Source organism: Ascaphus truei, unplaced genomic scaffold (assembly GCF_040206685.1).
Source record: "Ascaphus truei isolate aAscTru1 unplaced genomic scaffold, aAscTru1.hap1 HAP1_SCAFFOLD_987, whole genome shotgun sequence".
Classification (NCBI taxonomy): domain Eukaryota; kingdom Metazoa; phylum Chordata; class Amphibia; order Anura; family Ascaphidae; genus Ascaphus; species Ascaphus truei.
This window is the reverse complement of record NW_027457327.1, coordinates 75,651-90,000: the sequence shown is the minus strand read 5'-3', so window position 1 is coordinate 90,000 and position 14,350 is coordinate 75,651. Positions and strand designations below refer to the sequence as shown.

General features: G+C 38.8%; 1 protein-coding gene across 1 annotated transcript; it reads right to left on the bottom strand.

Annotated features, from left to right (window-relative positions):
• Positions 1 to 3,354: 3,354 nt before the first annotated feature.
• Positions 3,355 to 14,106, bottom strand: LOC142486781 (uncharacterized). Its single transcript, XM_075585236.1, has 3 exons — positions 14,010 to 14,106; positions 13,265 to 13,644; positions 3,355 to 3,507 (listed from the first exon to the last, which is right to left on the bottom strand). Exons 1-3 carry the CDS (start codon positions 14,104 to 14,106, stop codon positions 3,355 to 3,357), a joined length of 630 nt encoding a protein of 209 aa, XP_075441351.1.
• Between the last annotated feature and the right edge of the window lie 244 nt (positions 14,107 to 14,350).

Genomic DNA, 14,350 nt, shown 5'->3' with positions numbered 1-14,350 from the left:
GCTCCTAATTCCCTCCGTGTATTACCTTAGTTGTAAGAGGAGTCTGAGCAGGAACCTGACTGCTAGTGGATTCCTTCACGGTCCACATCTTTGTTACACTTGCTGTATAGATACAATGATATTCCTAGGCAAATCTTTGCTCGCAACCTTTGTTGTTAGAAAAGGGATGACAATGACGTCATCTTCACCCGACACATGTTTCATTCACTACCGGAACTTCATCGGGGGGGGGGGGGGGGGGGGCGTGACTCACTAGGCGTCCCGGTTTTATGTCCTTGGGTTTCCATGGTGACCCTGATTGAGGAGGACACAAGCGGGGATAGTGTATCTGAGCAGTCAAAGTGCTAAGAATGTGTTCTCCGTTTCACTACACTGACACCTAGTGGATGAATAGTATAAAAATGAGAATTCTCATGGTTAAATGTTAGAGATGGATTACAGCAAGTTATATACATGCTCCATAGTTTTTAAAAGGATATATGGATAAGTGCCTATTATCCAGAATGTTGAGTGATGTATTCACATTGATACATCTATTTGTAAGGGATTTATTATTGGAGAACCAATAATAGTCAGATTATGAGTATGAATATGCAGATATAAGACAATGGAAGGGGAGTTGGGGGAAATGCATGTGTCCCATAGGTCTTGGTTTATTTAGATACTATACTAGGGTATATGTAGATTGATATATATATATATATATGTGGGTGGTTTTCTGGGTATGCACCTTAACCCTGGCTGTGCTCAAAGCTGTGACCATGCAGCAAGCTTAAGCCTATAGGGAACCATGTTAATAATGGTTATTGGGGCAAAAAGTGATACTGTGTGCTCATTTGCATGTCATTTCCCAGAATCCCTTGCTGTAGTGGAAGTGCTGTATGCTGGGTGATAATGGGGAAAGGCGGGGTTGTAGACCTGCCTAAGACATGCAGATGAGCATACAGTTATATTTGCATATATATATATATATATATATATATATATATATATATATATATATATATATATACCTTCCCATTATTTCATTATAGGAATGCAGTATATGTGTAGCCTTCATTGAGACCCTGTGGGGCCATGGTACCCAAAGTGTATATCCACTTCGCTTCTGATTTAAGAAGAACCTTATCTAGGTCACCCTTCCTGATCCCCAAGGTGATATGATTAATTCCCTGAAAGGATCAACATGTTAGGCTGCCTCCATGCATATTATTAATATGTCTGGCTATTGGGGTGTCATTGTGGTTCCTAATAGTGCTTACATGTTCCAGTATTCTTCTTCTAAATTCTCTAGAAGTTTTACCAACGTATTTAACCCCACAGGTACATGTTGTTAAATAGACAATTCCTACTGTTTTGCAATTTATGAATTTTTGAAACCTAAACTTTTTTGAATTGTTCCAATTTGAAAATTCTTTGGATGTATTAATCAAGGAACAAGCCTTACAGGTACCACAACGATAAGTACCTACTGTTTTTGGCTTCAGCCAGGTATTCTTGTGTGATTCCTGAAAGTGACTGTGTACTAACGTGTCATTCAAATTTTGAGACCGTCTATATGTTATAGAGGGGGTAGGTGAGATAGTTTTCCTCAAATCTGCGTCATTTAATAAGATATGCCAATGAGTGTTAAACACGTTTCTTATTTCCCGCCATTGTCTGCTGTATGTTCCTATAATACGTATAGGGTTCGGACAGATCTCTGGGTCTTTCTTATCATACAGCCGACTACTGCGGGACGTGGTTTTGGCTCTTATACGCTTTATTTATAGTACTCTGACTATATCCCCGTTGTTTAAATTTACGTCTCATTATTTGAGCTTGTTCCTCGAATGTATCATTAGTGGAGCAGTTTCGTCTTGCTCTGAAAAATTGTCCTGTGGGGATTCCCTGTATGAGGGTTTTGGGTGGTGGCTGGTTGCCATGAGTAGGTTGTTGGTTGCCGTTTTTTTGGTGTGGACTGTTGTTTGTATGAGTCCATTCGTATCTTTTATAATTTCCAAATCCAAAAACACTATTTTATGAGAGTTTATCTCACTGGTTAATTTTAGATTGAAATTATTATTGTTCAACACTTTAACAAAGTTTTTAAATTGTAGCTGAGTGCCACTCCACAACATCAACACATCGTCGATATAGCGTGACCATAGCTCGATGTGTTGGGTGTGGAGTGACATTTCTTGGCAACAAAATGAACCTCTTCCCACCACCCAAGATATATGTTGGTGTACGTAGGGGCGCATGTTGTCCCCATAGCCGTCCCTTGTAGTTTATGGTAATACTTGTTTTGGAACAGAAAATAATTATGGGTAAGCACATATTTCAATAAATCCATTACAAAGTTATTATGATCTGAAGCTACAGGTCCCCTTGTTTGCAAAAAGTAATAGATGGAAGCTAAGCCTACTGGATGTTGGATGCTAGTATATAGCGATTCCACGTCTAGAGACGCCAGTAGTGTGTTTGGCTGAACATGTATCCCATCTAATTTCTTCAACATTTCTGTTGTGTCCCTAGTGTATGACGGGAGGTTGACAACGAATTCCCTTAGAACTTTATCAAGATAAATACTTGTGTGTTCTGAAATTCCTGACACTATTGATCTCCCCGGGGGGAGATTTGGGATTTTTGTGCAATTTTGGGATACTGTAAAAGGTTGCAATTTTTGTTTTTTTAGTCAACATATATTGGTTCTCTTTTTCACTAATAACTTTGTATGCGAGTCCGTTGTTAAGAATGGTTTGTAGCTCTTTTTGATATTTAGTTGTTGGGTCACATGATAAAATTTCATAGCATGACTTGTCATTTAACAATTTTAAGTTCTCTCTTATATAGTCTGTTTCTTTTAACAAGACTATATTGCCCCCTTTGTCAGAAGGTTTTATTATCCCATTCTCCATCTCAGATAGTTCTTTGAGCGCATTTCTTTCGCCCTCTGACATGTTGTCTTGTCCTCCTCTGTTTGATAATTTTTCCAAATCTTTGGTTACCAAATTGAGGAAGACTTCGATGTTTGAGTTAGAACTAAGAGATGGCACGAATTGACTCTGAGGTTTCAGGTTGGTAAAAGGACCTTGTCCAGGTTCAATAAGAGAATCTTGTTCTAGGGAGATGAGATCACCCAGGTATTGTCTATCTTTATCATTAAGTTTGGCCATTAGTTCTGGGGTTAGGGATTGTTCCTCTCTACAGTTGTAGAATTTGTTGAGGGCTAACTTTCGTCCGAATAAGTTCAAATCCTTAACCCATTCGAAAAGGTTGAAATTTATTGCTGGTACGAATGAGAGGCCTTTTTTAAGGACATGGGTTTGGTCTGAGGTCAATACAAAGTTAGTTAAATTAACTACCTGAAGTTCATTGTCCATAGTCGTTAATATTGACTTCTCCTTCTCCCTCTCCTCCCTCCTCTGTATCCCCAGATTTCTCGATCTCTGAGATTGGCTCCTGCTCTTTCTGGTTTTCCCACTCTTCCTCTGTAGCATCGTCCCCGTCCTTGACAGGCTGCTTCTAAAAAAGAAGACCTATCTTCCCCAGGTGTTGACAGGTTGGTTGATGGACTAGTTCCCTCTGTGCCAGAGCTTTCCCATTCTGTAGATGACTCTTGATACTCAGTATACTGTTTTGGTTTTTTAGTTTTTAACCTGTATATTTTTCCCGTCTGAAAATCTTTAACATTCCTAATTAATTTTTTGTGCTTTCTTTCTTTAAGGTCTTTATTAAATGTGTCAATGTTTTTCTTTAATTTGGTTTCCAAGTCTATAAAATCTAAATTCTGATTCCACTGATTGATTTCTTGCAGAGCTATATCCTTCTCTGTTTGTGCTGTCTCAAGATGTTTGTTTTCATACTCAAGTAATAGAACCATGAGTTCTTTAGAACAGCTTGAGAGGCTTGACTCCCATTTTTTATTGAACTCCTCATCTTGTATTCCATATGATGGAAACAAGTTGATTCTTAGACCTCTGGGGATAAACTCATTTGTAATATATTTATGTAAGCTGATAGTTTCCCAATACAATCTGCTCTCCAATTTGTAACACTTTTCAAGATTTGCCTAGGAATATCATTGTATCTATACAGCAAGTGTAACAAAGATGTGGACCGTGAAGGAATCCACTAGCAGTCAGGTTCCTGCACAGACTCCTCTTACAACTAAGGTAATACACGGAGGGAATTAGGATCAGCAGGGACACAGTGCTTCATACAGCACTTTGGGCCTCATGCAGTAAGCGTTGATAAGGGAATTATCGCCATTTTATAGGCAAAATTGGGTTTGAGATTCAGTAAGCGCCGATAAGTGCTTGATTTCGCCAGGTTTCGGAGCCGATTATTTTGTTATGGCCATTCGCCTGCCGATAAGCCTGTTTTCGCCACTGATCGCCACTTTTTTAAATCGGCTGGATTCAACAAAAAAAAACAGCTTATCGGGCCTGATCGGCACTACGAAATTGAGATGTTATGGCCAATTTCTCCCGCCAACTAAAGTTGGCAGTTTGGAGGGGAGAACGATCGCTAAGGCTGCCGCAACGGCACTTAGAAAAAAAAAACTTCTGTACATCAATGGAGTCAATGGAGCTCACAATACAAACGTCATTTGCATTACAGTGTGGGGGCATTCCCTGCATTGTGTCACAGCTGACGTGTATTATTTGCATAACATTATACTTTTACATGTTTGCAGCATTTGCGGGTCACATTACTCATCATGTGATGATGTGCCAAGGGAAAATACTATACTCAACTCTTAAAGGAGAACCTCACATCATATCACACATTTTATTGAACTGAGCGACAATTATTTACATGATGTTACACATGTCACACATGTCACACATACACAGTATATTCATGTTCCTTTACATTACACAATGCTTGTAATGTGACACGCATCTTTAAACGTTCATGTACATCTAAATTCTCATGTTTACATCTAGTTTTGGGTCCTCCCTATTTTCATGACGTCACTTATTGGACGCTCAATCACATTGCATGTTTACATTGTAACCGTAGCATTACAAGCACTTCAACCTAACTTATACACACATGTACAGTAATTCAGCATTGGGACACCTTGTTAACTCATTCTATACCAACTATCCTCCTTACAGAAATGCATGCATATGCACACGACTATTCATTGTTGTCAACATGTCACAATAACATGCCTAATTACACATGTTACACAAAACTTTTCCCACGTCAATCTCAGCCTTTTTGCCTAATTACATGACTGACTGTTGCGTTCACAAGTGTTACATGCATTGCACATGCAACTATTTATTTGCAAGCAATGTTTCTACAAAGGTTCACGTCACATCATTGCCAAATATCATCATTCCCTGCAGAATACACACAACAAATACTTATAACAAGAACTGCACACAGCTTGCCACAGAAGTACTTTATTATGTTAATGTAACACCTTGCATTTTACTATGTCACCTGACATCATCACATACCTATTTAAAGGACGCCCATTACCTGCTCATTCACAGCTACTCATTTCAAAATGTTGAGATTGTTTAGGAGACGGAGGAACATTCTTTTCTATGACATGCTTGATGATGAAGACAATCATATAGGGCAAGGGAGGGACACACCGAGGGACAGTGACAGTGACAGGGACAGTCACGCGGATACGACAGAGACAGGGAGAGGGACAGGAGATCAGAGGAGAAGACAGAGGAGACAAGTTGTGCCACGTCCGCGTCTGTACAGGGAGAGAACCCTGTTAGATGGGATGAGTGAGGAGGAGATTGTAAGTCGCTATCGTTTGAGTTCAGCAGCAATCTTATCTCTTTATGCGGAGATAAGGGGAGATTTAGATTTTTTCACAGCCAGAGGTCGTGCAGTCCCTGGGCTTGTTAAAATGCTGTGCTCATTACATTATCTTGCTTCCGCGTCATACCAGACAACTGTGGGCATAGTGGGTGGGGTCTCGCAATCTACATTCTCACGGGCCTTGACCCAGTTTCTCTATGCACTCAATAGACGCGCTAGGAATTATATTCATTTTCCTACAGAGGCGACAGAGTGGCTGGAAGTCAGGACTGGCTTTTATAATATAGCAGGGATACCATGTGTGCTGGGTGCAATCGATTGCACACATGTTGCTTTGATTGCACCTAGTCAGAGTGAGCATGTGTACCGCAATCGTAAGCACTACCATTCACTCAATGTACAGGTGGTATGTGATGCGACGATGAGGATAATGCATGTGGTACCCAAATTCCCTGGTTCCAGTCACGATTCCTCTATCCTGAGGAACTCTTCAGTCTTCCATGCGTTCGAAGAGGGACATTTTGAACATGGTTGGCTGCTGGGTGAGTACACATTTACATGTTATAACACAAAACACTTTTTTATTTAGGAATGTTGGCATTGTACAATTTGATCACTAATGTCAGCTTATGTGTGCTACATTCATTATAGGTGACTCAGGATACGGAATTAGGCCGTGGCTCTTGACTCCGGTGCTAAACCCTCAAACTGAAGCAGAGGACAGGTACAATGCAGCCCATATATCTACAAGATCTGTTATAGAGAGGACATTTGGCCTACTCAAGACCAGATTTAGGTGTCTGGACAGAACTGGTGGGGCTCTTCTATACAAGCCTCAAAAAGTGTCTGATATTATCCTTGCCTGTTGCATTTTGCACAATGTTGCACTCAGGCACAATGTACAGTCAGACCTAGCTGAGCCTGTGGTAGACGAGCATCCCACCCATGTAGCTGCTGAAAATGAACAAACAGCCAGTGGTGGCCAGACACGCCAGAATCTCATCAATTCATTTTTTTCTTGTAAGTAAAAACATATATGTTCCAAGTTCTACTTTTATACTTACATTATGTTATCTTAACAATAATGTTTTTTTATATACCCTTCAGGTAGGACACAGATGAATATGGGTTGCACACCTTTCTTCTCTCTGCTGTGTGCACAAAGGGATGTGGCACCGGTATGTTATTGTTGCACAGGTTATATAATCCCTCTTCAATTTTACTTTAGTTGTGTGTATGTGAATACAACTGGGGTAACAAAGCACTAATATTTTAGCATTGTGTAGTTCCTTAAGCTAACACAATACACATATTATGCCCATACTCATTCATGCTTCTAGTATGCTTACATACAATGTTATTGGTGCAGTGTAACATGTACATCCATATGATGTGTACACCAGGCTGATTTACATTTTGAATGTCATGAAATATACATGGTTTTGCACATTTAACACCAAATACACACTTTGCTGTGTTGTTTACGGTACTGAAGATGGCATGTCAATGTTTGCAATTTATATATTGTTCCTTTGCATTATAGGTATATCTCCAGTATGACTGATCATGGTATGTATATTTGCTGACATCTCTCATAAGATGTGCCTACATCAATCTTCCTATAATTATTTGTAGTAAAAACCCAACATATTGGTTTAAACACAAATGTTACATATATGTACTTTCTGTATCATGTATATGCATTTAGCTACTCTTGAGCTTTCATGTGCATTGTATTAGAAAATGATTACTCCCATTTCATCACATTTTATGTATGTTTCCTTATAAATTCCATTAATGTAATATAGAGGTGTTTGGAGAAAAGGGGATAACTGTACTTATTTGTTTACTTACGGGAGATCATTCATCACGGATGAAATTGACTGATCATAACACTCCATGCATGAATGCCTGTAATCACAACAATGCGTACTACATCTTATATTTAGCAATGTTGGTGTTTTGTAATGCTAGGAATTAATAGTCAACATTAATTTAAATTTGTGACATGTGTATGTATAAGTCACACGTGTGTGGATGTGTCCTACATGTACCAAGTGTTAAACTGTTAACAGAGAAGACAAATTTGTAGCTAATGTTACTGTCATTTAGCATTTATAATTTACCAATATGACAATGTTGGTAATATTTTTGGAATATAAATCACGTCACTTCATCATTATCATGATGTTAATTATCAAGTATTCTCACAATTGTAACGTCAATCACGTGCACATTAGCATAGACACACTTTGTAACACAACTGTTTGTGTCTGTATCAATTTGTGTAGGATCCATGTATAACACCGACAAATGATAACACCAGCTTTATTATGGTAGCTTATATCATCATATTGACTATACTATGTATTTTTAGAACGTTTAATAAACACAGTAAACTATAGTTAGTTAGGTTAATGAAATATACACAGAAACGTACTTCATTACATGATGTTGATGTCATAATCAGAACATCATGCATTGTAGGGGACCACAACATCTGGCCAATAACATTATTTGCTACAGTCCCAAACCATTTTATCAACATACCCATGTAACAAGAGATTTTTAACAAGAAATGGCTAGTTGGTTGTAAGTGTCCTTTACATTGGGAGAAGGAGTGGCTCAGTGAGTAAAGACACACACTGGCACTGAGAGTTTGAAGCAGGGGAGTCTGGTTCCATTCCCGGTGTCGGCTCCTTGTGACCTTGGGCAAGTCACTTTATCTCCCTGTGCCTCAGGCGGCAAAAAATAAATTGTAAGTTCCATGGGCCAGGGACCTCAGCCTGAAAAATGTGTCTGTAAAGCGCTGTGTACAACTAGCAGCGCTATACATGAACATGCTCATATTATAATTATTATTATTATTATTATTATTATTGTTACATAGTTTCGACAGTCATACGTTCCATTACACAATATAATTCACAAATGTGTTAGCAGAGTGGGAATGGTTGTTATATATAAAACACACCATGCCATAAAATGATAGTAGTCATTAAAGAACACTCAATAAAAATTCATGAGGCACTATTTTGCAACATCATTATGTTAATTAAGTGCTTATGCAATATAGGCATAAGGGTATCACATTTTTAATTGTTTGTTAATAAGCGCTGCAAGCAATATAAAATTAGTTCCATATGTAGTATAGTAGTCGGTGGCTCCTCCTCACAATCATCTCATATAAAGGTAGACTCTTCTGAAATCATACATTGATCCGATTGTATCTTCCCCGACATCTCTGAAATACAGCAAACACATGATGGTCAAATATGGCACCTTACTATATATGTATCCGTGACAACGCATTACACAGCTCTATATGATTGTGTACATACACACATCACTCACTTATATGTTAGAAGTACAAGTGTACAACAGTATGTAATGTTTCTTTAAATTTGTAGCAGGCATAACTATGTATATGATGTGAACGTTGCCTGTATACTGAAAAATGTGCGCGCACATCTTAGTGTGCGCACGCACTTCACGCTTGGCTGCACTAACTGTTAGCGCATGCGCAAAACAAAGCGTACGTTGTGCGTTCAATACATCTTGAAAATACCATTAAACATAAAATCTTTATTTCAAATACAATGAATACGAAACTTCATTCGTTCTAAACGAGTACATCTGTATTCTTTTTAAACAGACGTGTTTGGACAGAAAGGACGGCCGATAACACAATGCGCAAATGCAATACGTGTGACGTCATGTTAAACCAGCGTGAAACGCACGCTAACACTCCTCCCACTCAATTAACATTCAGCTAACGCCCAGTTGACGCCTACAAACACTGAGCCGCACACATGACACACTGCAGTTACCGTTACTATAACAAAACATGACAGCCAATAGGCTTTGAGGCGCGCACGTCGCTTGGGGGCGGGACTTACATCCGTAATCCTTTTTAAGGACGCCTTGGGCCATGACAAGGGTCCCACGTCATACGTGGTGGACCCGCTTTTAAATGTTGCATGATAACAAAACAGGTATGTGTTAGAGTTATGTTAAAATGTTGCTAATATGGTTAAAGGGATAGGAAAGTACGTATATTTATTCCGTCAGCAATGTGTACTACTCTTTCAGGTTATACTATATTGTATTCGGCAACAATTTCTTTGTGATCGCTACATGTTATGCAGTCTGCAATGTTACGCTGTATCCACGCATTGAAAGGGAAAATGGTGGTTACAAAAAAAAAAAAAAAAAAAACATTTAAACGCACAGTCAACGCATAACGGTTGTTATATTTACCATTCTTCTAGAATTAACTGTTCGTCTGGCTGCAACTGGTCGCTCCAGAAATGCAAGGCATTTTCATCCACGCTTGACCCACCCGCTGAATCCAGTATGACACACATCTCCTCCATGAAGCGCTCATAGGAATCGCCACTGCTTTCTTCAAACAATTGGTCGGGAGGTAGGTTCATTTCTTCTGGTTCCCATTCCAATGCATTTTCAGCTGAAAGGCTTGGTACATAATCATAGTACTTTTGTTGTTGTACAATGTGGGTTTCAGGAATGGAGGGTGCAGATATTGCAGCAGGTATCGATTCACACGGAACAGTAGTAGCGGATCCATTGCTATTGGCATTAGGAATAAATATGCCTTTCACAACAATATATGTGCCCTCTTTCAGGGTAAAATGCTTTTCCTTTGCAATCTTCCAGAAACCATAGGTGTGTTCTAGCTTATCCTGCACACGTTCAAAAAGTCATTAGTTGATAAAGTGAATCTTATTGAGGAATTAAAATTCCGCGCATGCCTACGGTCTTGGTAATAAGGATATTTAGCTCGAATCAAATCATAGATTTGGCGTGTGCTTGCTTTGTGTCCGCGACTGTTTAAAATTGCTTCTGAAACCATGTACTTATAACCTAAGAGGGGATTCATATTGTTAACGAATTCATCAGCCATGTCAGAGTACTGCACCGACACACTTTATTCGAGCAAATACCCGGTATGTACCTGGCAGATACCTGGAATGCGCCGCTCCTCACCTCTGATAAGCCCCGTTGCATTTGCCTTCCCAACCTGGGTTCATGCCTGGCTGACGGGCGGCTGATCTGTTAAATGATAATGATTAGGATTTAATAGGCTGCAATGCTTCGCGTGTCTACCAGATGGCATAAATTCATGAATTGTAATGCAGTATATATATATATACTGTGCAGTATTGCAGCCAGCGGAAATAAAATGCTTCAATCCCTGCTTGGAAAATACCTCAATGCACTCGGGCAGAAAACAGTCACAAACCTCAATACACCCGGGTATACCCGAATTCGTGGGACTAGCCAAGCTCGAATAAAGTGTGTCGCCAGTGTAGCACAAAAGATGTGTGCAGTTCTGTCTTCTTTGCTCATCAAAATGATTCTGCTCAATGGCTAACAAATTCCTGTGTTTCGTTTTCAAGGTCAACAAAAGTAACTACTTTTACTCCTTATTTCAAACGCCAATTGGATGTGTCCTTTTAATTGGTTTAAGTTTTGTGGTTAGTGATAGGCGAATGTGGGAAAAACATGTATCATTTTTTTATCTCGTTTGTGAAAACATTCCTACACTTATTTCAGTAACATTGATTTTTCTAGAAAAATAACAAAGAGCACTGTGTGAAAATAGTGCTTAGACAGCCATATCAGTAAATACACACACCTGCAAAATGAAATGTTTTTTTCCCACATACATTTCTGTGTGTATTTGAAATTCTGGTTAACTACCTGTCTGCATGAGTTTAAATACGTGTGTATCTATATATATATAAATATATCTCTCTCATAAAAATATATATATATATATATATAAAGTGTATATTGTACTATATGTATAGTGTGTGTGTGTGTGTGTGTGTGTGTGTGTGTGTGTATATATGTATATGTATATATATATATATATATATATATATATATAATGTATCTTTTTTTTTTTTATTTATATTGCAGGAGTACACACAACATATTGATGGCAGTAAGTAGGCCTTGTATGAAACCTATTTAAATGGTGATAAACATGAGTGAATTAAGTAATAAACATTTGTTTGCACCCAATAATGTTAGAGGCTCACACTTAGTATAGTTGTCAAACATTAGGCCTGTATTATTAAAATAGTGTGTTTTCACAAGGAAGCATGAAGTGTATGTTTTTTGTAAATACATCTATACCAGTTTAGATAGTACTATATATACACACACACACACACACACACACACACACAGTGTGTGTCTGTGTGTGTGTGTGTGCATATATCAATACATACTACATATATATTAGTATCAATTCAGAGATGTTCTTGAAACAAGAACACATAAATGATTAAAGGACAACATTACAATGGCCACCAAAGGCAAGTAATATTTAACACAAAATCCTGCTGTACACGTACAAGAAAGATGTTTGCAGTTAAATAGGTGCTTTTATAATTGCATGAAAATAATATGCACATGCAATGATTACATCAATTAACACACCCAAATGCAATGTTTTGCTGCAAAGTCAATGGCAGCTTCTCTAAACTTAGCAACTGGCTCCTGGTGGACCATTACTGAACAGACGATTAAAACATAAATATTTATAACACTATTCATTAATTAGGAGTGTTAACATTTCCAAAACTTCACGTGTACAAGAACATACTTGAAAGTTTGGAAACAACACAGTCTTCAGCATACATACAATAGTAATTAGATAATCTGAAGTCAACAAAACAAGGCCAAAGACATATTTTGTGAATTATAACATTTATTTTTTTTGTTCCTTTTGCGAGCGAGTAACAGGCCTGCTTGTTGTCTCTTGAATTTTCCTTTTTCTTTTGCCACCAACTTTAGGCACAACAGAGCCACTTTGAGTGGCCTCTGGCACTTCACGGGCAGGGCTTGTGGCCAGTGACTCACCTACAGGGCTTTTGGGCAGTGACTGTTCACCTACGGGGCTTGTGGCCAGTGACTCACCTACAGGGCTTGTGGCCAGTGACTCACCTACAGGGCTTTTGGGCAGTGATTCACCTACAGGGCTTTTGGGCAGCGATTCACCTACAGGGCTTTTGGGCAGCGATTCACCTACAGGGCTTTTGGGCAGTGATTCACCTACAGGGCTTTTGGGCAGTGATTCACCTACAGGGCTTTTGGGCAGCGATTCACCTACAGGGCTTTTGGGCAGCGATTCACATACAGGGCTTTTGGGTAGTGACTGTTCACGGACAGGGCTTGTGCCCACTGACACATGTGAGCAAGTTGGTAGACACTGCACAAGTGATGGTTGGTCTGTTTCATGTGTGTCTTGTTTTGTTTTTGTCGCCTCCTTTGTAGGTGTCTGCTGCTGAATTTGTACAGATGGCAGCGGTAGGATGTCATCAGGAACCTGCACAGCAATGTCTGCTACTTGACCGGTAACATTTGGGCCTGGTGAATGAATATCAGATGAATGTGGTGAAAACTGACCTGCATGAACAGATCCTGGCTGTGAGGTGTTGAATTGTGGTACATTAGTCATTCTCCAGTAATTAGCTTGTGTTTGCTGAACAACTAATGCTTCGAATGAGGTGTTGATTTTTTGCAACTGTTTAGGCACTTCAATGAAGACTCTGTGGAGATGTGCCAATTGTGAAACTGTTTCTTCCTGCAGTGCAATCATCCTTTCCAGCACTGTCATCAGGTCAGAATGGCGACGATTTTCTGCTTCCACAATTTTTCCCTCAGAAGCTACAATTGCATCATATGTGGTATTTGCTGGACGTTTTGGCGGTAAAACAGTTTCAATTGGAACCTCTTCATGGTCACTTGCTTGTATTTGTGTGTCTATGGCGGCGGCGGCGGCATCATCATCATCATCATCATCATCATCAAAATCCTCTTCATCATGTTCTACAAATAAATGTACACATTATTAAATGGCATGTTAATCTCTGCTGTGTTACTATGTAATTGTACTGTGTCATAAGTAACAACTAACATGTTTCCATACGTTTTATAACCTCACATTAAAAACTACCTTGACTTAAGAATAATGTTTGGACTCAGTATGAAATATGAGTGAATGAAAACTTGCTGTAAACTCACAACTCCTACATGATAGTTAACATCACTAACACAATACAAGTTGCCTTACACTTCATTTTCACTGACACTAAGTAATCCTATTTAAAGAAGATGTGCAAAACAAATAATGAACATGACAACATAACATATAGAAGAGCACATATTATATGGCCACCAACTGATACACTCACCTTCTAGGTGTGTTGAGCTGGCTGACCCAGGTGAAGACACTTGTTCAGTCTCAGGTGACACATGTCCTTCAGGGGCAACTATATATAACAATAACATAAGTTTTACATTTACATGTGTAAATATTGAACAAACAGTTATTGTATGTTCTGTATTTATGAGTACCTAACAGCATCATTTCCTTAACCCAAAATGTGTGTGTGAAAGTGAACATAAATAGTTGTAATAACAATGTACATGCCTGTGTACTTAGAACTTTTGAGTTCCCTAACATAAAACATACTATGTTCCTGCAGTAATGCGTGAGGATAAATAGATAAAATTTGTACATAAAAATCATATG

Bases quoted from the DNA above. Each gene is read 5' to 3' on its own strand.
- LOC142486781 (XM_075585236.1), bottom strand. From the start codon at position 14,106: ATGTTATTGTTATATATAGTTGCCCCTGAAGGACATGTGTCACCTGAG. The intron at 13,645-14,009 runs GTGAGTGTATCA...ATTTATTTGTAG, and splicing joins CAGCTCAACACACCTAGAAG to AACATGATGAAGAGGATTTT. The intron at 3,508-13,264 runs GTACCACAATTC...CTTCTTTTTTAG, and splicing joins ATTACTGGAGAATGACTAAT to AAGCAGCCTGTCAAGGACGG.